Source organism: Ylistrum balloti, unplaced genomic scaffold (genome assembly GCF_031769215.1).
Source record: "Ylistrum balloti isolate Yb309-2 unplaced genomic scaffold, AGI_CSIRO_Ybal_v1 Utg370614, whole genome shotgun sequence".
Taxonomy (NCBI): Eukaryota; Metazoa; Mollusca; class Bivalvia; order Pectinida; family Pectinidae; genus Ylistrum; species Ylistrum balloti.
This window is the reverse complement of record NW_026782377.1, coordinates 70,304-96,500: the sequence shown is the minus strand read 5'-3', so window position 1 is coordinate 96,500 and position 26,197 is coordinate 70,304. Positions and strand designations below refer to the sequence as shown.

Here is a 26,197-nt window from a genome sequence, read left to right as displayed (position 1 = left end):
ACAGCATCTGACATAAAAGTCTAAACCTAAGGATTGAGAATAAGCCTGTGACCAAGCAGGGCTTTGTACAGGTTCTGACTTTAAATTATGTGGTCAAGGATTCATATAAATCCTGACCGCAAATTCTACACCCTAGAAAGGATAATGAGGATTTGACCAAGGTTCTTACTACAAATTCTACCAGTGATGATGGAGAATGAGTATGTCACCAACGCTTTGTTGACCTCTCAAGTTATTGTAAGCTTATCAATATCATTTTTAAATGTAATGCATTTGACCTATTCTTACATGGATATCTCAAGCAAAAACGTTCAGTCTGGAATCGCTATTTCATGTTTGAGTTTGATAGGCAAAGCATAGCTACCATGGCACAGATTGTCAAAAACCATTGTAAATTCATCTATGCATAAAATCCATGCTTTCCTCTACATAGCAAGCCTAAAGGAGCCCATGTCAGGGCACAAACACTTTGAGGTCACAGAATGTCGGGATGGTATGATCTATCATTTGGTGCTAAAATAACTCGCAATAAATCATCTAGTCCGGAAGGAAATCTTTTCAAGTAAATGTCACATTTCTTACGCAGTAAAGAAAACGTGAATTGTGGGGGAGAACCACAGAGACATAACGTAGAACCACAGTATTACATCCTGGTCGCACAGAGACAACTTTATCATTGCACTATTACATACTGGTCACACAGGGACAAGTACTACTGCGCTATTACATACTGGTCACACAGGGACAAGTACCACTTCACTATTACATACTGGTCACACAGGGACAAGGTCCACTTCACTATTACATACTGGTCACACAGGGACAACTACCACCACACTAAGACATACTGGTTACACAGGGACAAGTACCACTTCACTATTATATACTGGTCACACATACTGGTCACACCGGGAGGGACAAGGTCCACTTCACTATTACATACTGATCACACAGGGACAAGGTCCACTTCACTATTACATACTGGTCACACTGGGACAAACTACTATTACATACTGTCACACACTTACCACTATTACATACTGGTCACACAGAGAGGGACAAGGTCCACTTCACTATTACATACTGGTCACACAGGGACAAGTACCACTACACTATTACATACTGGTCACACAGGGACAAGTACCTCTTCACTATTACATACTGGTCACACAGAGAGGGACAAGGTCCACTTCACTATTACATACTGGTCACACAGGGACAAGTACCACTACACTATTACATACTGGTCACACAGGGACAAGTACCACCACACTATTACATACTGGTCACACAGGGACAAGTACCACTTCACTATTACATACTGGTCACACAGGAACAACTAGTCACACAGGGACAAGTACCACTACACTATTACATACTGGTCACACAGGAACAACTGGTCACACAGGGACAAGTACCACAACACTATTACATACTGGTCACACAGGGACAAGTACCACTACACTATTACATACTGGTCACACAGGAACAACTGGTCACACAGGGACAAGTACCACAACACTATTACATACTGGTCAAACAGGGACAAGTACCTCTTCACTATTACATACTGGTCACACAGGGACAAGTACCACTTCACTATTACATACTGGTCACACAGGGACAAGTACCACTACACTATTACATACTGGTCACACAGGGACAAGTACCACTTCACTATTACATACTGGTCACACAGGGACAAGTACCACTTCACTATTACATACTGGTCACACAGGAACAACTAGTCACACAGGGACAAGTACCACTACACTATTACATACTGGTCACACAGGGACAAGTACCACTTCACTATTACATACTGTTCACACAGGAACAAGTACCACTTCACTATTACATACTGGTCACACAGGGACAAGTACCACTTCACTATTACATACTGGTCACACAGGGACAAGTACCACTTCACTATTACATACTGGTCACACAGGGACAAGTACCACTTCACTATTACATACTGGTCACACAGGGACAAGTACCACCAAACTATTACATACTGGTCACACAGGGACAAGTACCTCTTCACTATTACATACTGGTCACACAGGGACAAGTACCACTTCACTATTACATACTGGTCACACAGGGACAAGTACCACTTCACTATTACATACTGTTCACACAGGAACAAGTACCACTTCACTATTACATACTGGTCACACAGGGACAAGTACCACCACACTATTACATACTGGTCACACAGGGACAAGTACCACTACACTATTACATACTGGTCACACAGGGACAAGTACCACTTCACTATTACATACTGGTCACACAGGGACAAGTACCACTTCACTATTACATACTGGTCACACAGGGACAAGTACCACTTCACTATTACATACTGGTCACACAGGGACAAGTACCACTTCACTATTATATACTGGTCACACAGGGACAAGTACCACTTCACTATTATATACTGGTCACACAGGGACAACTACCAACACACCAAGACATACTGGTCACACAGGGACAAGTACCACTTCACTATTACATACTGGTCACACAGGGACAAGTACCACTTCACTATTACATACTGGTCACACAGGGACAAGTACCACTTCACTATTACATACTGGTCACACAGGGACAAGTACCACTTCACTATTACATACTGGTCACACAGGGACAAGTACCACTATACTATTACATACTGGTCACACAGGGACAAGTACCTCTTCACTATTACATACTGGTCACACAGGGACAAGTACCACCAAACTATTACATACTGATCACACAGGGACAAGTACCACCAAACTATTACATACTGGTCACACAGGGACAAGTACCAAGTACCACTTCACTATTACATACTGGTCACACAGGGACAAGTACCACTTCACTATTACATACTGGTCACACAGGGACAAGTACCACCACACTATTACATACTGGTCACACAGGGACAAGTACCACTACACTATTACATACTGGTCACACAGGGACAAGTACCACTACACTATTACATACTGGTCACACAGGGACAAGTACCACTTCACTATTACATACTGGTCACACAGGAACAACTGGTCACACAGGGACAAGTACCTCTTCACTTTTACATACTGGTCACACAGGGAGGGACAAGGTCCACTTCACTACTATATACTGGTCACACAGGGACAAGTACCACCAAACTATTGCATACTGGCCACACAGGGACAAGTACCTCTTCACTAATGCATACTGGTCACACAGAGACAAGTACCACCAAACTATTACATACTGGTGACACAGGGACAAGTACCACCACACTATTGCATACTGGCCACACAGGGACAAGTACCACTACACTAATGCATACTGGTCACACAAGGTCAAGTACCACCAAACTATTACATACTGGTCACACAGGGACAAGTACCTCTTCACTAATGCATACTGGTCACACAGAGACAAGTACCACCAAACTATTACATACTGGTGACACAGGGACAAGTACCACCACACTATTGCATACTGGCCACACAGGAACAAGTACCACTACACTAATGCATACTGGTCACACAAGGACAAGTACCACCAAACTATTACATACTGGTCACACAGGGACAAGTACCTCTTCACTAATGCATACTGGTCACACAGAGACAAGTACCACCAAACTATTACATACTGGTCACACAGGGACAAGTACCACTACACTATAAGCCAACTTCTGGCATTCATCAGATTATTGATGCCTGAGTTAGAAGGCCATTGTTATGCTTCTGTTTGAAGGAAATTTTCTAATCTGTTTTGGTATGTTAAAACAGGTCTGGGTGTCAGTGGTGGTCCCATGCCTTGGTGAATAGAGACCCAGGTATGTACCGACTGTCCATCTGTACCAGTTATTGGAGTGAGAGAGCCATTGACAGAATGGGGTCAGTTTTGTTCTAAATGTCATTAGCAGACATGTCTCCTTGATTTACCTGTGTCATAGGTTATTTTCCTAACAGGTATATACCAATGATATCCATAAGTTAGCACTGTAGTAAATCAATATACCTTACACACTTAAACCTTTCTGCCTTATAGCTATTACACCACAGTCTCGTGCTATTTCTATGAATGAATCAAGAGTTTTTGTATATATCGTGACTGCCCATCATAGTATAACTTAAGGGTGACTGATCAGGGTATTCACTAGAAATTCTCTATCTAACCTGTAAAGTGACCAGATTTCAAATCTAAGTGTTGATTTTAATGAGTTCTTGAGGCTGAAAAAGCCTTTAGATACTATAAGATAAGTAACTATTAATTTCAATGGAGATGGTCTCTTAATCATTAACCTCATATGTTCAAGAATCAATTAACTATTACAGATTTGACCGATTATTTTTTCCTAATTGTTTTGAGCGACAGTTGATTTTTTGTGAGTAGTATTAACAATGTTTTTTTTTAAAAACAAAATATGAGCCCCACAAAAATAAATGATTTTGCAGTACTATAAAAGTCCTCCTTTACTCAAATGAAAATGAATGTTCATTAAAATGACATCCTTTATAGTAAGTCAACACTTTTATAATTAAACACAAACAAAACTCAGATATGATAAAAAAAATCAACGTAAATACATGTATTGAGTTGAAGTTGGATTAATTATGGTTTAGGTTGGAAATAACTTATGTAGTGAAGAAGTACAGAAGGATATGTAGACTACCTACTTCTGCTTATAGACTATGGAAAATCTTTTCAGTGGTGGGTTATCTTGAAGAAAATTTCATTATTCCTTTTAGGTGAAAGCATTTTACAACACATACTCCACAAATAAAGCTAATGTAACATCACATAGTTAGCATTGTTGAAGTGTGCTAATGGGACAATTAATAGCTTGTGAGGGATTTATCATCTGTCCATCTGTCTCACAAGGGGTGAACTTCCAGACATAAGTGAAAGAGTGGTAATGTTAGTGACTGAGAATAACACTCAGTACATCCCTGATGTCAGCAGTACATAGTTGATGTTGTATCACAGAAACAACAAGTTTTCCACTGTATAATCAAACATGACACTACAGGACCTTTTCTATCAACTGATTCTAACAAGGTCATCATATCAAAATCTAGGGCTGTCACATGAGCACAGACCCTGGTTAAACTACCTATGTTACTTTTAAGTCCATTAAATATCTAAATTGTATTTCTTGTTAAGTATAGATAAACTATGTCAACATCTTTATGAGAAATTCACAAGTCTGATACTACAGCTTTGATAAAAAAAAATCAATTTAACTTTATCTAAAGCTAACATTAATGAAATCTTGACTAATTGTTCGGTGACCATTTTCTAAAGTAACACAAGAATCACTTTGTTATATACCCTTTGGGATTTAATTCTGCTATCGGCCTATTTCTCGTCATTGAAATTAGATGACTTTAAATACCCATCCACTACTTAAATTGTCCACTGCAATTTCTGTGAATGTATTTTCTCTGGAGGCAGATCTAATGTGTTTCAATTCCCCTACAGGAAGTTTTCCTTTATTATACCGTGTTGTCTACCACAATAGATGTATATAACCCAAGTACATACATTCTTATTTCAAATTGATTCCACTTTGACAACATTACATAAGACACTATGTATAGAACCCTACCATGTATCTAGAGCAATAACCTCTCACATATAAATATATATTAATGTTGATCAGTGTGTTAAATCTCCTAGAAGAAGGAAATATGTTTATGAGTGTAATCTATATTCAATACAGATAATATTTCTGTTTATTTGTTGATGTTATGACCGTATAAAGCCGTACCAGTAAGATTTTAGTATGATGTGTTTATATAATTGTATATAGCTGTGGTCGCTGAGAAAACAATAACACTATCCTTGACCAGGCCTATTTACCTATAAGAGATCAATATTGTAACATACCTTACCTGTGATATTTACCTGACCTACCTTTACCAGCTCTACATCAATACTTGTATGTATGTTGGCATTCTTACCTTTGCTGAAAAGATCTACATAAAGCTGTCAGTGACCAGAACTTAAGATATACATGTAACAATGGCGAAAAGATTATTTTTGTGTGATTTCAACCAACATTACATGTTAAATATTTTAAATTCAAAGGTGAATTAATACAAATTTGTAAAAAGGTACATGAAAGTATCTTTACACTGAAGTATATATTAACACTGATGATAAATATATATCTACACTGGTGTATTATGTATATCTACACTGTTGTGTAATATATATCTACACTGGTGTATTATATATCTACACTGGTGTGTTATATATATCTACACTGGTATATTATATATATCTACACTGGTGTGTTATATAGATCTACACTGGTGTGTAATATATATCTACACTGGTGTGTAATATATATCTACACTGGTGTGTTATATATATCTACACTGGTGTATTATGTATATCTACACTGTTGTGTAATATATATCTACACTGGTGTGTAATATATATCTACACTGGTGTATTACATATCTACACTGGTGTGTTATATATATCTACACTGGTGTATTATGTATATCTACACTGTTGTGTTATATATATCTACACTGGTGTATTATATATCTACACTGGTGTGTTATATATATCTACACTGGTGTGTTATATATATCTACACTGGTATATTATATATATCTACACTGGTGTGTTATATATATCTACACTGGTGTGTTATATATATCTACACTGGTGTGTTATATGTATCTACACTTTTGTGTTATATGTATCTACTGGTGTGTAATATATATCTACACTGGTGTGTAATATATATCTACACTGGTGTGTTATATATATCTACACTGGTGTGTTATATATATCTACACTGGTGTGTTATATATATCTACACTGGTATTATATATATCTACACTGGTGTGTTATATATATATATCTACACTGGTGTGTTATATATATCTACACACCATATATATCTACACTGGTGTGTTATATATATCTACTGGTGTGTAATATATATCTACACTGGTGTGTAATATATATCTACACTGGTATGTTATATATATCTACACTGGTGTGTTATATATATATATATCTACACTGGTGTGTTATATATATCTACACACCATATATATCTACACTGGTGTGTTATATATATCTATACTGGTGTGTTATATATATCTACACTGGTGTGTTATATATATCTACACTGGTGTGTTATATATAGCTACACTGGTGTGTTAACCTCTTTGATAAAGAGAATCTGGTACTCCAGGACCCTATTTGTTAAGAGAAGTAAGACCAATTTATCACAGTTAGCTGAGGTATTCCAAACCCCTTTGATAAAGAGAATCTGGTACTTCAGGATGCTATTTGTTAAGAGAAGTAAGACCAATTTATCACAGTAAGATGAGGTATTCCAAACCCCTTTGAGAAAGAGAATCTGGTACTCCAGGACCCTATTTGTTAAGAGCAGTAAGACTAGTTTATCACAAATAGAATGTGGTATACCAAACCCCTTTGAGAAAGAGAATCTGGTACTCCTGGACCCTATTTGTTAAGAGAAGTAAGACTAGTTTATCACAGTTAGCTGAGGTATTCCAAACCCCTTTGATAAAGAGAATCTGGTACTCCTGGACCCTATTTGTTAAGAGAAGTAAGACTAGTTTATCACAGTTAGCTGAGGTATTCCAAACCCCTTTGATAAAGAGAATCTGGTACTCCTGGACCCTATTTGTTAAGAGAAGTAAGACTAGTTTATCACAGTTAGATGAGGTATTCCAAATTCCTTTGATAAAGAGAATCTGGTACTCCTGGACCCTATTTGTTAAGAGAAGTAAGACTAGTTTATCACAGTTAGCTGAGGTATTCCAAACCCCTTTGATAAAGAGAATCTGGTACTTCAGGATGCTATTTGTTAAGAGAAGTAAGACTAGTTTATCACAGTTAGTTGAGGTATACCAAACCCCTTTGATAAAGAGAATCTGGTACTCCAGGACCCTATTTGATAAGAGAAGTAAGACCAATTTATCACAAATAAAATGTGGTATACCAAACCCCTATGATAAAGAGAATCTGGTACTCCAGGACCCTATTTGATAAGAGAAGTAAGACCAATTTATCACAAATAGAATGTGGTATTCCAAACCCGTTTGATAAAGAGAATCTGGTACTCCTGGACCCTATTTGTTGAGAGAAGTTTGACCAATTTATCACAGTTAGTTGAGGTATTCCAAACCCCTTTGATAAAGAGAATCTGGTACTTCAGGACTGTTTTTGTTAAGAGAAGGCTAGTATATTATAGAATTAGGTACATGAGGTGGCAGCATTCCTACAGATGACTACAGTACACAGGAATCTCATTCAGAGTAACATATCGTTCTAGTGTGAATCAGGCACTGTACCAGTTCTTGTATCATGATGGACATGTTATGTACATGTGTTAATGAGATATCTATCACAATAACAATGGCAGATGCTGCTGGGTTCAATTTACACCTTTATTATTATTTTTAATTTTTCCAAGTAGTCTTGACACTACCTTCTTTCAGTATTCAGATCCATGGGTTTTACGTTTTACGTATTGCCAACATTTACATATAGAACAATTACACTTAAAGTACTACCCTTACTTAGTGAACAACAGGAATGTTCAACCATGTCATTGAGTTCTCACAATAGAACATTATCACCTATCATTGGGCCAGTTATCACCTGTAATGTTGTGATAAAATACTTAATCATCTTGTTTTATTCTTGTTCAACCTGGTTAGCTTTTAGTTAACAATGACCACTTTCAACATTTCATCTGCAAAATTCATAAAATTTTCCACAAAGTTATAGAGAAACATTGAATTAATTTTCAATGGTTTTCAGCTGACTCTTACAACTTTAAGTCATAAAATCGGAAAAGTCAACACTGGTTATAATCAACATACTGTATGTCCTTTTAAACCAAAAATTAAAGCTAAATTTGAGAATCCAAAAACATAGCCTCATCTAGATGAATGTCCAGATTGGTGTCTCTAATGAAGGAGAAATAGTTGAAGAGTTCAAACAGGTTAAAGTAGATCGATAAATGAAAAAAAAAAAATCATTCTGTATATAAAGAGTCTCACTGTAGGCTCCACAAAGTCCCAGAGTGTTGATCGCGGATCAGGTCTGTTTTGAACTTGTCATTTTCAATTTCCAAAACAGAAATGGCAGATGCCAGAGGACCATAAAAAGTGTAGGAAACTGGTCTACCATGACCTCTACAGCACAGAAGCAATGCCGGATATCCTCACCTAATGTTTTTTTCTGAATCCGTGTTCTATATCACTGTCAAGAAAGCAGTTAAAAGCATAGAAACCAACTTGGAACATCTGGAAACAGTTTTAAGCTGAAGTGCTCCAATTATAAATGTCCTTTTAATGGTCAAAGCAGTTTTGTTTTCCAACTCTTTGTTCACAGATAAAATAGCTGGTGTAGATTTTGTTACGCAGCAAGAAAAATTTACCAACATTCTTTGTCATATGTTCACATTACATGCATCTTTCTATACCAGTCTGATTCATCACGAGTCTATTCATTAGCTTAGTCTTCTTACAGTATCCAGTATCACAACTGTTACTAGTCATTTCATTCTGCTCAAGTTTGTTTCACAGCTGACTTCATCTAAAGGCAAATTTAAGTCAACTTGCCTTTCAACACCATGCCATAAAATTCTGTATAAGGTATGATTTCATGAACAATTCATGTTGGTATATAACATTGACAGGCACAAAGGTTTTGAATAATCGGGAAATCCCCTGGTTATATATAGAAGGGTGTTAAAACTTTGAAGGCCTGGATATCAGTTAGTCACAACATTTAAGTTAATATATTTCATCACCCCTGTCTGATGAGATGAAATTAACAATACTGGATCGCCCCAGCAGCTCAGATCTTGGTTGGTGTTAACCAGTGGTTAGTGAAAATTTTTTTATTTCTTGTTCCTAAAAAAATGGCATTCAAAGCAAAATTGATACAAATATGAATCTGACCTGTATGAACAAACCAACAGTTGTGAAATATCAAAGAATCTTCTATTTTTTGTTAAATTCATATCAAAATTTTTTACAAACCACTGGTTAATGAACTCTAGCCAAGGTTTGAGAAACTGGGACAAAATTTGCCAAAGTTGACTTAACTCCAATGCTATCAGATGTAGTCAGCTTCCAAGTTCTTAGTATAAGGTGTTAATATATCAAATAGACTAAGAACATTTACCTTAATTTATTATAAGAAAACCAAGACACAGATATTGACTATAATTCAAAAATATTTTATTTCTGGAATTCTTCCAAAATACCAACACTGAACATTCTCCAGTGATTGAATCTATAACCATTATTAATCAGATGGTATTATGTTACATGTACGTTGTACTATGGACATGATACATATGAATATAATAATAACAAAAAAAGTTTCTGTATATGGACACTCGGTGTCTGCAATGAAAATCTGTGCTGGACAAGAATCCACAGCTTATACACATATATAGTTAATATATACAGGTACAAGACAACAGTTTACAACAGTTTATATGCTGCTGACTCAAAATCATGCTGCTGGCAGACGAATCTGTCAAGACAGCGAGATGCAAACATCTCTTTCACTCTCTCTTCTCTAACATCCCCTGTCTAAAACTTTGGCTTGGTGTCAATATCAACAATTGAACTGGTGTTCTGCTGCAATCTCATCATCATCAACATTTTTTAATTATCTATATATATTGTACATGTGTAAACCCTGATAATATTTCTTTAGCACAGTAGTTTTTAAAGATCTTTCATTTATTGAAAGTTTACAGAAATATATGTATACATATAGCTTTGAGAAAATAACAATGAAATGATGTTTTTAAATCACATCCAACTTTTTAATGAAAGACATTTAAGCAAAAACTTTAACAGAACACAGAACCTTAACAAAATTGGCACTTTCTCTTCATGATAAACAGCAATGCAGAACACATTGTGTTTCATTCCAACTGTAATATTGTTCACACACACAAACAAAACAGAAGTTTGGGTTTTCATTTCCAGATGTGATAGCCATCATTAGCTACCACAACGACACATTGTATAATATATGAGGCAAATGGAAAGAGTTTGTTTTGACAGACTCCATTTTTTTTCTATATCTGCCACATCAAAATAATTCTATGGGCCGTAGAAACGGGGTAGTACCTTCATTGAAATTTTGGACAATATCAGAAATGGTTTAGTCCAGATAACACTAAAATGACTTGTGCAAAATTCGTTTCCATTACATACATTGGGCTAAAAACAATGTTCATTTAGATCATGCATATGCTTGTTCAAAGGTGGTATGGATTAAATATCAAAACAAACTCTCCCAAAACTACTGATCTTACCTACCCAGAACTGTTCAACAATTTGCTGGTTGGGTTATTTTGTGTATTGTATCCTATGTTACGTAGTTCATATGCGATAGTGATGAACCACACACACATTTAAATGGTTATATGCATCATACTATGACAGCACAACCGCAGAACTGTAAAACGTAGGAGACGGTACACTGGACTACAAATGAATTGGAAATCTCCAACAGTCAAATATTTCAGACTGATAGTGGCATCTAGCCCAGCGGACCAGTACAACCAAGTCTCAAAATTTGCTAATGTACTTTCTATTTTCATATTTTTACACAACTTCAGACACAAGTCCACATAAGTTATATACCTGCCCAGGACCATGCACTTGCTGCAGCGAATTTAATAGAAAAGACTACTAATAGCTAGTACTGCCCTTACATTGTACTTAAAGAGGTCTCTGATATTAAACTGAGGTAAATGAAGCAGCATATATGATCTGAGAAACAGTATTTTCCACATTTTTTTTTCAAATAAACAAATATTGCAAAAACAAAATTACCATCATAATGCATGTGTAGTTTCACTCTTTGTTTAAGGTAATTACATGGTAACAAGTTTTGATACAGCAGCAACACTGCTCTACTGAACATGTACAAATTATCGTTACAGAATCTACCTAGGAAAAGCATTTTTAAAACAATTGAATAAACCTTTACATATGAAAAGCAAAGCATAAAATAAAAGAACAAAATCTATACAATAGTTGTACACCAGTTGTTATAAATCAAAAAAGAAAATTTACAATCAATATATGTATGTACAGTACATACTAAGCTACATAAGGTGAATCAGTACTCTCATCTCTCACAATGATAACACAGCAAACCGTAGTTATATTGTGAAAAATTAATTTCATTGATTGAAGTACAGCATAGCATCTCAGATGTCATTTATTTTATTTTGACTAGAAAAAAAATTGTTTCAAAATGTAAATAAGATTGGTCAGTTTTATTCTAGATAAATAATTTGATTATGAGAAAAAGATAGATCAACCAATGTTTAACATACAAATACACAATAACATGATTGTAGATCCAACTTAAGCTCGTGTCTTCTCTTCAGTAGACTTTTACATATCTAACAATATATAGCATTAATCTGAATGATCAAATAATATTCAAGGTTATCCCAGCAAGAAAAATTATCTTATATTTCAGGGCTATATTTTATATGCAGTAATACAAATGAGCATCATGTGAACATCCCAATTACACAACAAATGTTGCTATATAAGGCAGTACAATCACTCAATGTGATAAGTTTTGTGAACCCAGTCTGTTCCAGATAGATAAACCTCTCGAGGTTCTGAATCACCTGCTGAACAAATTGATAAACATCCAAATCAGCTTTTCAATGAGGGAAAAACGAACAATGTGTTCTAAATTAAGATATTGTAAAGATTAGACTACAAGACAGCTGTCCAGAAGAGAAGACACAAAGTTCAGCTAAAATTTGGTTGAAAATACCTTACGAGCTAAGCCAGCTCATGACTAACTGAAAAAGTACAACTTTGCCACACAGCAACGTTTTGCCAAAAAAAAAATGGATAAAACATGTGAATGAATGAATTCAAAGATGATTTTTTTTTTGTAAATATAAATGTATTTCATTGACATTGAATATTATACACAAAAAGGATGTATGAAATGTCACTATTCTTAGTTAAAACTTACCAATGAAAATAGCATCTCATTATTTTTATTTGAAATATTGAGCATTTGCAAAATTCTGTCTGACTACAAAGTTGTCCAAGATTCACAAATGTGCATTTTCTAACAAATACCAGCACATCTATTTCTAGACTGATTACTTGCCATGTATGACAGTTAAACAAATTATTTAAACTTGAAAGGCATATTTGTATGACCACGTCATACATGTATAATGAAGAAAAATTTAGATGAACACAGTTCTGATTTGAATGAATAGTTACTATACATTCATCACATAACATTCTCACCACTAGTTGAAAAACTATCATGTATATGCAATGTGAAACGAAAAATTTAATATTTAATGTGAACCAAAAAGTGATGAATATGCATGGTGAAGACAGTGACCTCCTAAACGATTTCCTATTCGAATGCATCAGGATATTTCAATGAGCCAGAAAACATGTCACAGATGTCATATTTATATAATGGATATCCTGATTCTCCTTAACAAATCAAATTACAGAGATATATATAGTCACTCAGATCAGATGAAACTTAAGCAATAACAACTATTGCTTTAATTATCACAGTTCAATACATAAATTCATATACAGTATCATTAGTTTCAAAAGAGAAGGTGTAATATATACATAATTGGTAAAACAACTTTCATAATTTTGTGCACAATATTGTACATTTTTACCCATCCTTTTCTGCATGTTGCCTTATCTTAATACATTTTGGTCCCTTTGCTTTCTTTCTGTTAATAATTAATAATAAAACACATACACTCCTGATCAATATTTACCATTCCTTGGCCCTACACTTTTTATAACACCACATGCTTGAACAACTGCCTTATTTTTTTGTTTCAGTACTAAGTTACTATGTAAATATTTCATTTGTACTCTAGCTAAATCTGATCAAAGACGATGAAGTGTGTATATATTTCTGATGTTCGATGCCAGACTGATGAGTTCAATCAATAACCAATGGTAGTTAACCTATTTCTAGAATAGTTGAAGCTACCTGTACAAACTACAATACAAAGCTATACACAGTCATAAACACAGTAGTTCATGATCAGCTCATCTACATATTGTTCACTCCTTTAGCTCTTGTTACTAGAACAGTCACTATTTCAAAGGTGACATCAAAGGGCCACATGGATAGACCATATTCATATGATGAAATGTGACAATTCCCATGTAACAGAACAAGTGTAAACTGATCTATTGAAAAAGCAGAAAACTGGAAAATAAAACTCAACTTGCAATGATAATGATAAAAAGTATTTTTAGTCAAAATCAAATAAATAAAATATGAAGTATTGGCAAAGACTGCTATAAAATCACTGGAAATTGACAGTGGGATTTCTAACACCAACTTAATGTACCTTATTCAGCCTAACTAGTCCACTTTAGGAACAGAAAACACACATTTCTGTCTCCCAGCTGGGCGACAAGCTTAGGATTGCCTATTCCTATTGAGTACACCAAGAGAGCTCCCACAACACAGGTAGCTTGTTTACAAGGAGTGATCTGATATACTGCCAGCTAATTATAACCTACCCTTGTATACCTGGTCTGCTCCAGTATAAAATGCTTTCATGTACAGCTACCCATCTCTTGTATTTTCCCCAATATAACCTTCCTTTAACTGCATGTAACAAACCATGCTCTGACATCATCAAAAATACCTGTGACATCATTTTTTAAAAATCAAACTGAAATACTGATTAACACCATAATAAATCACTTCTAAACTTGAAATACTTAATGAACTATGCAAATAAAACTTTTCAACATTCATGACTAAGGAAAATAGATTTCCAAATTAGAATCTACGAGATTTTACTATAATATAGATAACCCCTGAAGCGGAACCTAGCTTGTCATTACTGAATGTTACTGTGTTGGAGTAGGAGCTACACAATTCTGCATCACATTTTCTGCTGGTGTTTCCGCATACTTGGCTGCAATATGTAACTTTCTACACACTGCAAGGATGGTCTGTCACACAGGTCAAAATATGACCAGTAGCTATTTACATTTGTGCCTTAGTATTATTGTACAATACATTTATTGGCTACACAGCCAAGTTATGAAGAAAATCATAAAAAGTACAATAAGGCAATTACTATGCTATCCTTGGTCAGGGAACTGCTCTTGTCAGACCTGTACATGAAAAGTTTGATTTATGTAGACAAACTTTCTATCATCATAGTGCAACATACACTGTAATTTCACAAGTGTCACTGAATTCAAACTTTTAGAGTCCTTCTTTCTAAAGTAAGACCTAAGAAATACACTACTTTTTTCATCCCCGAAAAAACTTTCTTTTTCAAAAAAAAAAATTAAAATAAAAAGAATGTTTTAAAGGGCATTCCAATATGCAGAAAAATTTCATATTTTGCAGACAATGTCTTGATTTAATTAAAAGATTAAAGGGACTCCAAATGTCAGCACTCATATCACAGAAAAATATTGAACAGAAAAGCAACAAATGAAAATTATTCATCTAAAAACATGCACCATTGCTGCAAGAGGAAGTAACAATATGCACCAAGTTAATCTGAAAGCTTAAACTTCGACCTAAAAAGATTGCAGCAAACTTGAATATTTAGTGGTTTACTTCCAGTCGTCATTTGGTAGAATCAAATATTTTATCTGGGAACGCAAATTAAAATCAATGGTTTGAAATTTTATCATCAGATCAACATATAACCGGAACTGTATAGTTGTAAACAAGTCATGTAAAAGGTTTTTTTCACTTGATTTTATTGTAATAAAAGAAATTTGGGTGGAAAGTTAACCAAATTATACAAACTGACTTTAGAAATACACCATAAGACAACACATTACCTGTAAAATTTTTTTAGCTAACTTGAAAAATAAATATGTATTAATGAACTGAATTTAAGCACTTTGAGAAAAATAGCACAATCAGAAAGATAATTTCAGCAACAAAACACTAAATTAATTCAAGCACTGCATTGTTATTTAGAATGTGATTTAAAATTACGATGAAAATAGGCAGGATTTTTTCCCTACTAAATGAATACAAATCACTTAAGTTGTAACATCATTATAATCTGTGTTTAGGTTCATATAGCAAGGTACAATTAAATCTTCATAAAATATAATTTGCACATGCCCGAAACTGTTCACTTTCCACATCCTCATTCCTTCAAACGTTATACCCCCTCCCCCTATTAGTATCAATCTGTAGTATTGGCAGGAGGATACAAACTAATATACCTAGACATACAGCTACTGAATACTCTCATGTATTGATCTTCCAAAAATACCATATCACAGTTTTATTTATTATATTGGATAGCCACAGGCTTACAAGTAATCTCTCATTATAATACAATCTATAATACTCATCATACACATGACAACTTATGTTCAGCAGCTAAGTTCTTGTAAAAAGATCAATTCTAATTACTATATTATAAATGGAATCATATCCAATTGACAGAGGCTGTAACAACATATATATTGTTATGCCTGAATATTTCTGCTGCCTGCTTGAAGTTAATCAAAAATATGCCTTGGATATATATATATATCTCCATATTGGGAGGTGATATCAACTTATCACATTCTAAATTAGCCTGAACAGCAAAATGTAGTACACCGACGTCCTATCAAATAACAAATTTGCCCCTTTAACTGCCTCTTGCTTTGCAGTGCATTAAGGTCTACAGCTACCTATCCATTTTTTTTAAATATAGTTAAATGTGTCCTTCATGCTTAAAATCATTATGCATTTTCTATGCAGTAAATTACCTTTTAAACATTTTTGTAGCTATCAACAAGTTTTTCATTTCTAAAAAATTGTGGATTTGCTTAAACAAGCTCTTTAAAAATTACCTGGGCTAGTTGGCATCTTTATAAAGTAAGTTTTTAGAACTGCACTTAAAATCTCACGGAATGTCAGTTTTATCCAAGACATATTTTAATTATACAATTTTAGACATTAATTAAATTTATGATATTTACATTGAACATGTCATATGAAATATGTGATTTTTCTCACAGAAAAAAAAGAAAGTTTCCATCATAATTAATAGATCATGCATTGATCATTTTTTTTATCCTTTAACCTCTGTTTCATATTTAGAACTTAATTTTCCATCATGGAAAGTACCTCAACACATTTAACCTAAACATCCAATATCATGTCCGAACAATTCCATCATCAACTGAGGCGGGCAATATTATAATCATTACACAATTTCCTTCTTGTAAATTAAGCCATCATTAATGGCAATCAATGTAGATTTGAATAATATAATTGAAGATACATTACAAAGTGACAACATCAGAACTAGTACACTTGCACCAATCAAAGAACAGTTGAAAGGTATTTCACCTTCATACATACACCAACATGTTTCATCTTCTCACTCAATAAGGGATGGGGGCAATGATTGGCTGCTATGAACACTGCATATATGATGGACACAAAGGGCAAGATGATGATCCGTTGATTTGGAAAACACTACTTGTTGGTAATATGTTGAAATACTGATTTCCATTGTTCGGTGAATAGGGACCGTGAAAGAACACTTGGTCAATAGTTAAATTGTTCAACTGATCAAACTGTTGAATTTCTAGGAACTTTATATGTGCCTTTCGCTCCTGTTCCATCAACACCTGGTATGCAAGTTGATGGATTAAGTTTAAGGTTTGACGGCGTTCATGTCCCATCAGACAAATAGTACTCTCATCAACTACTCTGTACAAAGTCATCAGGTAATCATGCTTGAGTTCTTCTTCACCACTGAAGTGATTATTTAGATAAGATTCTAGTTTTTGTCTCTGCTGGTTCAGATCACTGAAATCAATGAAAAACCGAGAACACATATACCTCTCCATGGCACGAATATCAATACTTTCAACAGGGGAGTAGCCCCTCGTGAGCAAGTTGCAATACTTCAACAGTCCACCTCCTCTGATTTCCTCTGGATTTCTCGTAGAAATAAGTTTTTTGTTCAGGTGGTACCAAGCCTCCCAGAAGTCTCCATAAACACTCTCTGCTACAACTGTTGGGTAGAAGTTTTCACTCATGGGGGTGGCGGAGATTTCATAGAACGTCAACAGACTGTCCAGAATGATCTGGAACGAGTCCACACTGAACTCAAATTGCCTCTTCATCTTATCCACAAATTTTAATTCCACATTCTTTCCCTTGTTATTTGAAAGTGAAATCAAACTCCATCTGTCACCGTGTTCATTGCAAACTTTCACCATTTTCTGGACATATGCTTCCTTAAGACTACAACTGCTCATTTTCTCCTTGTTGACCCCATCTGGCAGAAAGTCCAATAAACATCCCAAAACACAATTTTTGATTTTCTGTAGCTCATTGTGGTTCGACAAGTCTACCCCAAAGATGAGGTCCAAATCGTTGTATGAACGAACATTGTCTGTGCCAAAAATGTAGCTGGCAGCGCCCCCATTCAAACGAACATCTTTGACACTTACCCCTTCATTTCGCAGCTTTTCTCGGACTACCTGTACTAAGTCCTTCAGCTTAATGTCCATAGTTGGAAAGTTTCCACGACCATGAATAGGTACCACTTCTTCCATCACTTCATGCAGACGGACAACTTGTTCGTAACACAAACCTTGAAAACGGTTAGCACATTCCATGGTGACAGCACCGTTTTCAAGTATGCTTTCAAGAAAACGTATTTTCTGAAAAAAGAAAAGACGAAATATGTGTTACTCCAATAAAAGCTTTAGCGAAACTGTCCGTCAGTCTAACGAGTCCACACTGTTGTGCAAGTCTGCAAAATTTACGCACATCGATTGTCATTCGACCTCTTATTTATTCATGCGCGATGTCCGTATGTTAGAGAAAATACTCATTATTTTGAAGCATTGTCCATTAAATAAACTTACCCTTTGAATGAAAGGCAACTTATTAATGTACACTTTGGGAAATGTCAGGTCTCACGTATTACAACCAGCGTACAACATGTAGGACTACTTTATGCGCGGAAGTGTATGGAAAGCGTAGTGATATAGCAAAACAGCTGATTAGAGATAGGGCTATTTTTGGATACACCGAGTAACAGATGAATTATGATTGGTTAATAAACTTCGTCTAGCTGTGTCGTAGTTTCATTACACAATCGTATCGTAATAATGGGAATTTCGTGAAGGCATACAATTAACAAGTTACCATTCGGTAATTTTGATAATCTTTAAGCTGACGAAATAAAAAAAGAAATAATCACAGGTAATTCATATAATCTTTAAATAGTTTATTACAGGCACAGAGATACGTCATAGAAATTCATAAACACGAAAAGAATACATGTACCAATATGACACGCTACTCAAAATGGAAAACTCCTTACAGAAAAAATACTAATATTCACCCAAGTTAGACCATTAATGTGTGGAAACAGACAGTTTTGACTGAATTAAATGTTTCTGCACAAGATACCGTCATAATATGTGATCAGTGAAAATAACCTTAGCATTGTATTTTACCATTATTAGTTTTTCGTTAGATATGCTTTTTAAGTTGCTTTAATTGTTTACAATATTCTGTTGTACTACAATATGTTATCATACACTTAAAAAGAACTAAATCATACAGTATATTTGAAAGGTTGTAGATGCATTTTCGATTCTACCCACAAGATCTTGTCATCACTGAAGTATCGTACTATATTGGACTTTTTTATGTTCATTTGTGTTTATTTGTACGAGGATAAATATGTACATTGGCGAGCACAAATGTGTTTAACATTTTTATATCGATAAACACATACATATTGTTAGTCATAATCGATCATTGCATTAATTATAATTTTTTGTGACACTGAAAAATCTCATCGAGCAATCGAGATCGGCTATTCATTGTTATGTTCAGTACGCCATACTAACAGCTGGCTGGAGGTATGTTTGGTTTTATTATTAATTTTAGTTAATTGATATCGGGATGCAGATGCGTCTCTGGGTACGGGACAGATTAAAAAATAATAATAATCTCAATAAATTTGGAGTTCCCTACCCAAATTGGACGGCTTGGGATTTCCAAACAGTTTTCTCATTACTATATTTTGTCCCCTCAACTTCTTCGAAACCATATCGTGTATGTTATGGTGATGTGACGATATACCTAATTCTACGCAATGTCTTTGGTCAAGACGATCTAGAACATGGTACGAATGGACGAAGCCCGAGGGCACAGATCCATGGACCTGTATTTGACCTACACCGATCTACATTATATGATGGATGGACTCAGGCCCTCCCTAAACTATTGCCAAGAACTGTGGTCGCCATGACATGCAGACTGGACATAACGTTTTCTGTTATTGCTAAATGATGTGATGTTTAGCGATATTTGATTGGTAAATTGCCAGAGTTGACACCTGGGAGCTTTGTGTATAAATATATAGTCCGAGACGATATTTATCATGAGAGAAACACATGATTGATTCACATAAAAGTTTATGGATACTCATAATTTCATTAAAAAAATAAACTTACCTCATTCCCCATTCTTAAATTTTCAGTACATTCCATAGTAAAATCGGTCATTTCGCTCCAACTTAAAACATCACTTTCCAAGATGTGTAAAAAAAAACACAACTTTTACTTCACAAAACAAAATGTGTCCTCTTTTATCTTTGGTATCACTCAACACTCGAAGCCCGACTGCTTTGAAAGAGTTTATTTCACAGAGTGTTGGAAAGGCGACAATAACCACCCACGATTTTTGGATCAATGTTTGACGATCTCCCTACGTAGTACTATTACTTGACTACGTCAGCTGAAAGTTTTATCACAGATCACCAAATGGCTACGTCCATTCATGGTATCGATCCAGCAGCTGAAACAACGTTTCCATATATGGAAAAGGAGATGAATGAAACTAATTCTATTATACCATGGCAACCGTTTCTTACGTCGATGCCGCACCTACTACGACACCGTGACGTCACAGAATTGCTGCTGTTGGATGGCTTTGGGACAGAATCAATAATTCGTACGGAGTTGTTTACAATAATAGCACACTATTTTACACAGGACCTAAATATAGAAATAAACATACCCGATGTTTTCCCTTTAAAACTGTTCACCGATTATGAAAGGAAATTATGTGATATCAAGGTTTTTTTTTTAATCTTGGCTATGGAAATTCCTTTCAGAGATTATCATAGTTTTCCTGTTTTGATTAGGAAGCAAAAGCCATCCGAGAAAACAATGGAAACTGTGGAGGAAGTAGAGTATATTATGATGTATAGCATTTCCCGTACGTATATTAAACCGACGTTCAATATTTCCGTTAAAACCATATCGATTACAGCTACGTTGTGTTTCTGGATATCTTCCTCGATCGATAGATATCAACTATGGAATATAATTGTAATTAAGCTCTATCGTTTGATGAAATGAAATCGATCAATATATATATGTTTAGTTTGATTGAAAAATAGTTCAGGGCAGTGTCGGCATGTCTTTTAACAGGATCTGTCACTTCATGTCAGTGATCACAGCGTCTTAGTTAATGTGACGAAATCCGTGTCCCCTGCATGTCGTAATTTCAAAGGTGTTAGCACCTGTGTGTGGTAATCTGTCAGAATTAGGAAGTACCGGAAGCCGACAAAACATCCATGGTTAGATGGATTCAAGCTTCCGACATCCTATGTGGAATGGCCACAATTGTACCGTATGTTATTCTGGAGGGGATTAAGTCGTTTGGTTATACTCGGCACTTGTTCTCTCTTCCCACCCCCAACCCCACCCCCAATCTCTCCCCCACCTCAATCTCTCCCACCCCACCCCCCCTCTCTCTCTCTGAGAATTTCCGCACTCTTGTACTCATATTTGTTCTCTTACTTCAAATTAATCGTATTCTTCTAATTTGATCATTGGTTATAAACCTTGAATAGTATGTCCAGGGTGCACTCAATTTTTGTCCTTGTTAAATACTACCAGATATGAGTGTACTAAGTAGGTTTGATGATGGCTAATAATCCTGATATTTTTAACCTCCATCCCATATTCTCACTTTTCGTTCGAAATGTCGTTCTGTGATACCACAAAATTTGAATGCTATACACCTGGGTACTGAGACTTGGTCATCATGGATGGCAATCAGAAATAAGTAGATGTCGCAACAGTTCCGTCGTATCATAATTTTTTTCCGGATAACTAACTGTTATTGGGACGAACGGGACCATTTAAGAAATATATTCCATTTAGAATAAGTCAAGCTGCCATACATGATGTCAACAACAAACAGCACACAACGAGATGTAATTAACATATCTAATTTCCTTCTTTAAGCAAAAACCGCACATAATTCATATGGCGGAATCTCTGTTTGTACTCTAACCACAAAAGTTCCGCATACTTCAGTACGCCAGCCACAATAATTATTTCGGGGTTACCACGAGTTGTTCCCCCTAGAAAGCAACGTGAATCGATATACGACCGACGAGAGATAACTCAGCCAAAAGGAGACAGGCAACAGCTCGTAGCATCGTGTTATTCACGTCAACCAAAACGGACCTGTGATTATCAATATATGGTTATTTTGTTAATAGATGTAGCTAGGTATTTTCTCCGAAGAAAAAGTTCTGCTTCCAAAACGACTGACTCTACCTCATTTCGGTTCAGATATAAAAACAGTTCGTAAGTTTAGTCTTAAATATTAATCTTAAACATAATTTCGTCAATCCATTCCCAGAACGGGACCAATTTACAAAGACAATACAGGGAATTATACCTAACGGGATTGAAGCTATTAAAACCCTGCTATATATAGCCAATCCACGCCATCTCATTTCCAAAAAGATTCCATTCCAAAATAAATGGAAGGCAATTACTGACGACACAATTGATACCCATGAATACACGTGATGAATTGTTAACACTCGGTTTAAGAACCACTAGATATTGTTCATTCATCACGACTATTGGGAAACAGGCATGTTTTATAGTTCCTGTGACACAATGTGCGCTGAACAGGGAAAACTTTGTTCGGTGAAGTAGGCTAGATTGTCAAATGAGTGTACACGAGTATATATCGTATCGGTTCTGCATGTTACACGTATTTAGACCAATCCTGATGTGCTTGTAACATTATTTATTTATTTATTTTGGATGTAGAGTGAGAAGCTAGATAAACTATATACATAGAACAAAAAAAAAAATAATAACAAAAAAACATTTAAAGGGACATAACTCTTACACAAAACGGCGATATTTAAGGGTAGTTTGATGTCTATCTCTAGCAACCATAACGCTATTCAGCCAACCACAGTAGTAGAAACATCTCAATTAAACCTACAATATAACTATTAGCGACGTTTGATTTTGAATGATTCATCACTATGCAGAAGACAGATGAACATATTGAGAGCGATCTACAGATATCGTTCAACCATGGACTTACAATGCGTTAAGTCTGTGTTCTACAAAGATCTGGTCTTACAGCGATCTACAGCTATCGTTCTACAACGATCTGGACTTACACAGATCTACAGCTATCGTTCTACAAAGATACGATCTTACACAGATCTACAGCTATCGTTCTACAAAGATCTGGTCTTACACAGATCTACAGCTATCGATCTACAAAGATACGATCTTACACAGATCTACAGCTATCGTTCTACAAAGATCTGGACTTACACAGATCTACAGCTATCGATCTACAAAGATACGATCTTACACAGATCTGCAGCTATCGTTCTACAAAGATCTGGTGTAACACACATCCACAGCTATCGTTCTACAAAGATCTGGACTTACATGGATCTACATCTATCGTTCTACAAAGATCTGGACTTACATGGATCTACATCTATCGTTCTACAAAGACCTGGACTTACCCAGATCTACAGCTATCGTTCTACAAAGATCTGGACTTACATGGATCTACATCTATCGTTCTACAAAGCTCTGGACTTACATGAATCTACATCTATCGTTCTACAAAGATCTGGACTTACATGAATCTACATCTATCGTTCTACAAAGCTCTGGACTTACATGGATCTACATCTATCGTTCTACAAAGATCTGGACTTACATGGATCTACGTCTATCGTTCTACAAAGATCTGGACTTACATGGATCTACATCTATCGTTCTACAAAGATCTGGACTTACCCAGATCTACAGCTATCGTTCTACAAAGATCTGGTCTTACACAGATCCACAGCTATCGTTCTACAAAGATCTGGTCTTACACAGATCCACAGCTATCGTTCTACAAAGATATGGTGTAACACACATCCACAGCTATCGTTCTACAAAGATCTGGTGTAACACACATCCACAGCTATCGTTCTACAAAGATCTGGTGTAACACACATCCACAGCTATCGTTCTACAAAGCTCTGGTCTTACACAGATCTACAGCTATCGTTCTACAAAGCTCTGGTCTTACACAGATCTACATCTATCGTTCTACAAAGATCTGGTCTTACACAGATCTACAGCTATCGTTCTACAAAGATCTGGTAAAACACACATCCACAGCTATCGTTCTACAAAGATCTGGTCTTACACAGATCTACAGCTATCGTTCTACAAAGCTCTGGTCTTACACAGATCTACAGCTATCGTTCTACAAAGATCTGGTCTTACACAGATCTACAGTTATCGTTCTACAAAGATCTGGTCTTACACAGATCTACAGCTATCGTTCTACAAAGATCTGGTGTAACACACATCCACAGCTATCGTTCTACAAAGCTCTGGTCTTACACAGATCTACAGCTATCGTTCTACAAAGCTCTGGTCTTACACAGATCTACAACTATAGTTCTACAAAGCTCCGGACTTAAACCATTATAACTTACGTTTAATCATTTTGTTCTTAATTTTGTTTTAGTTTTGAAAATGATCATTTATTTTTCCTAACAAAATTTCTTTCTCAAATAATATAGTTTAAACACGACTTTTTTCCATACCATGAATTGTTTTGATATTACACTTTTTATGTCTCTATCAACAGAGTGAACGTAAGTCTTAACACTAACGTCTTCACACAGCTCACAACCAGTCTTAACACTAACGTCTCCACACAGCTCACAGACAGTCTTAACACTAACGTCCCCACACAGCTCACAAACAATGTGACCGTACAAAGTCTTAACACTGACGTCTCCAAAAAGTTCAACGACAGTCTTTTCACTAACGTCTCCACACAGCTCACAGACAGTCTTAACACTAACGTCTCCACACAGCTCACAGACAGTCTTAACACTGATGTCTCCACACAGCCCACCGACAGTCTTAACACTGACGTCTCCACACAGCCCACCGACAGTCTTAACACTAACGTCTCCACACAGCTCACCGCCAGTCTTAACACTAACGTCTCCACACAGTTCACCGACAGTCTTAACACTGACGTCTCCACACATCTCAAAGACAGTGTGAACGTACTCAGTCTTAACACTGACGTCTCCACACAGCTCACCAACAGTCTGAATACTAACTTCTCCACTCCGCTCATAAACACTGTGAACGTACTCAGTCTTAACACTTACGTCTCCACACAGCTCACCAACAGTCTGAATACTAACTTCTCCACTCCGCTCATAAACGCTGTGAACGTACTCAGTCTTAACACTTACGTCTCCACACAGCTCACCAACAGTCTGAATACTAACTTCTCCACTCCGCTCACAAACAGTGGGAACGTACACAGTCTTAACACTAACGTCTCCACACAGTTCACAGACAGTCTGACCGTACACAGTCTTAATACCGACGTCTCCACACAGCTCACAAACAGTGTGAACGTACACAGACTTAACTCTGAAGTCTCCACACAGCTGCTCACTGACAGTGTTAACACTGACGTCTCCAGACAACTCACAAACAGAGTGAACTTACTCAGTCTTAACACTGACGTCTTCACACAGCTTACGAACAGTATGAACGTATTCTGTCTTAGAATTGACGCTTCAACACAGCTCACAGACAGCCTTTACACTGACGTCTCCACACAGCTCACAGACAGTCTTAACACTAACGTCTCCACACAGCTCACAGACAGTCTAAACACTGATGTCTCCACACAGCTCACAAACAGTATGAACGTATTCCGTCTTAGAACTGACGCTTCAACACAGCTTTCAGACAGCCTTAACAATGACGTATCCACATAGCTC

At 36.0% G+C, this 26,197-nt stretch overlaps 2 protein-coding genes across 2 annotated transcripts; one reads left to right on the top strand and one right to left on the bottom strand.

Moving 5' to 3' along the window:
- Positions 1-16,545: 16,545 nt before the first annotated feature.
- Positions 16,546-18,779, bottom strand: LOC132557019 (terminal nucleotidyltransferase 5C-like). Its single transcript, XM_060221482.1, has one exon. It carries the CDS (start codon positions 18,690-18,692, stop codon positions 17,475-17,477), a length of 1,218 nt encoding a protein of 405 aa, XP_060077465.1. The 5' UTR covers positions 18,693-18,779; the 3' UTR covers positions 16,546-17,474.
- Positions 18,780-20,858: 2,079 nt separating this feature from the next.
- On the top strand, positions 20,859-26,194 carry LOC132557022 (uncharacterized). Its single transcript, XM_060221484.1, has 2 exons — positions 20,859-21,016; positions 25,033-26,194. The coding sequence occupies exons 1-2, from the start codon at positions 20,859-20,861 to the stop codon at positions 26,192-26,194; spliced, it is 1,320 nt and encodes a 439-aa protein (XP_060077467.1).
- The last annotated feature ends 3 nt before the right edge of the window (positions 26,195-26,197 follow it).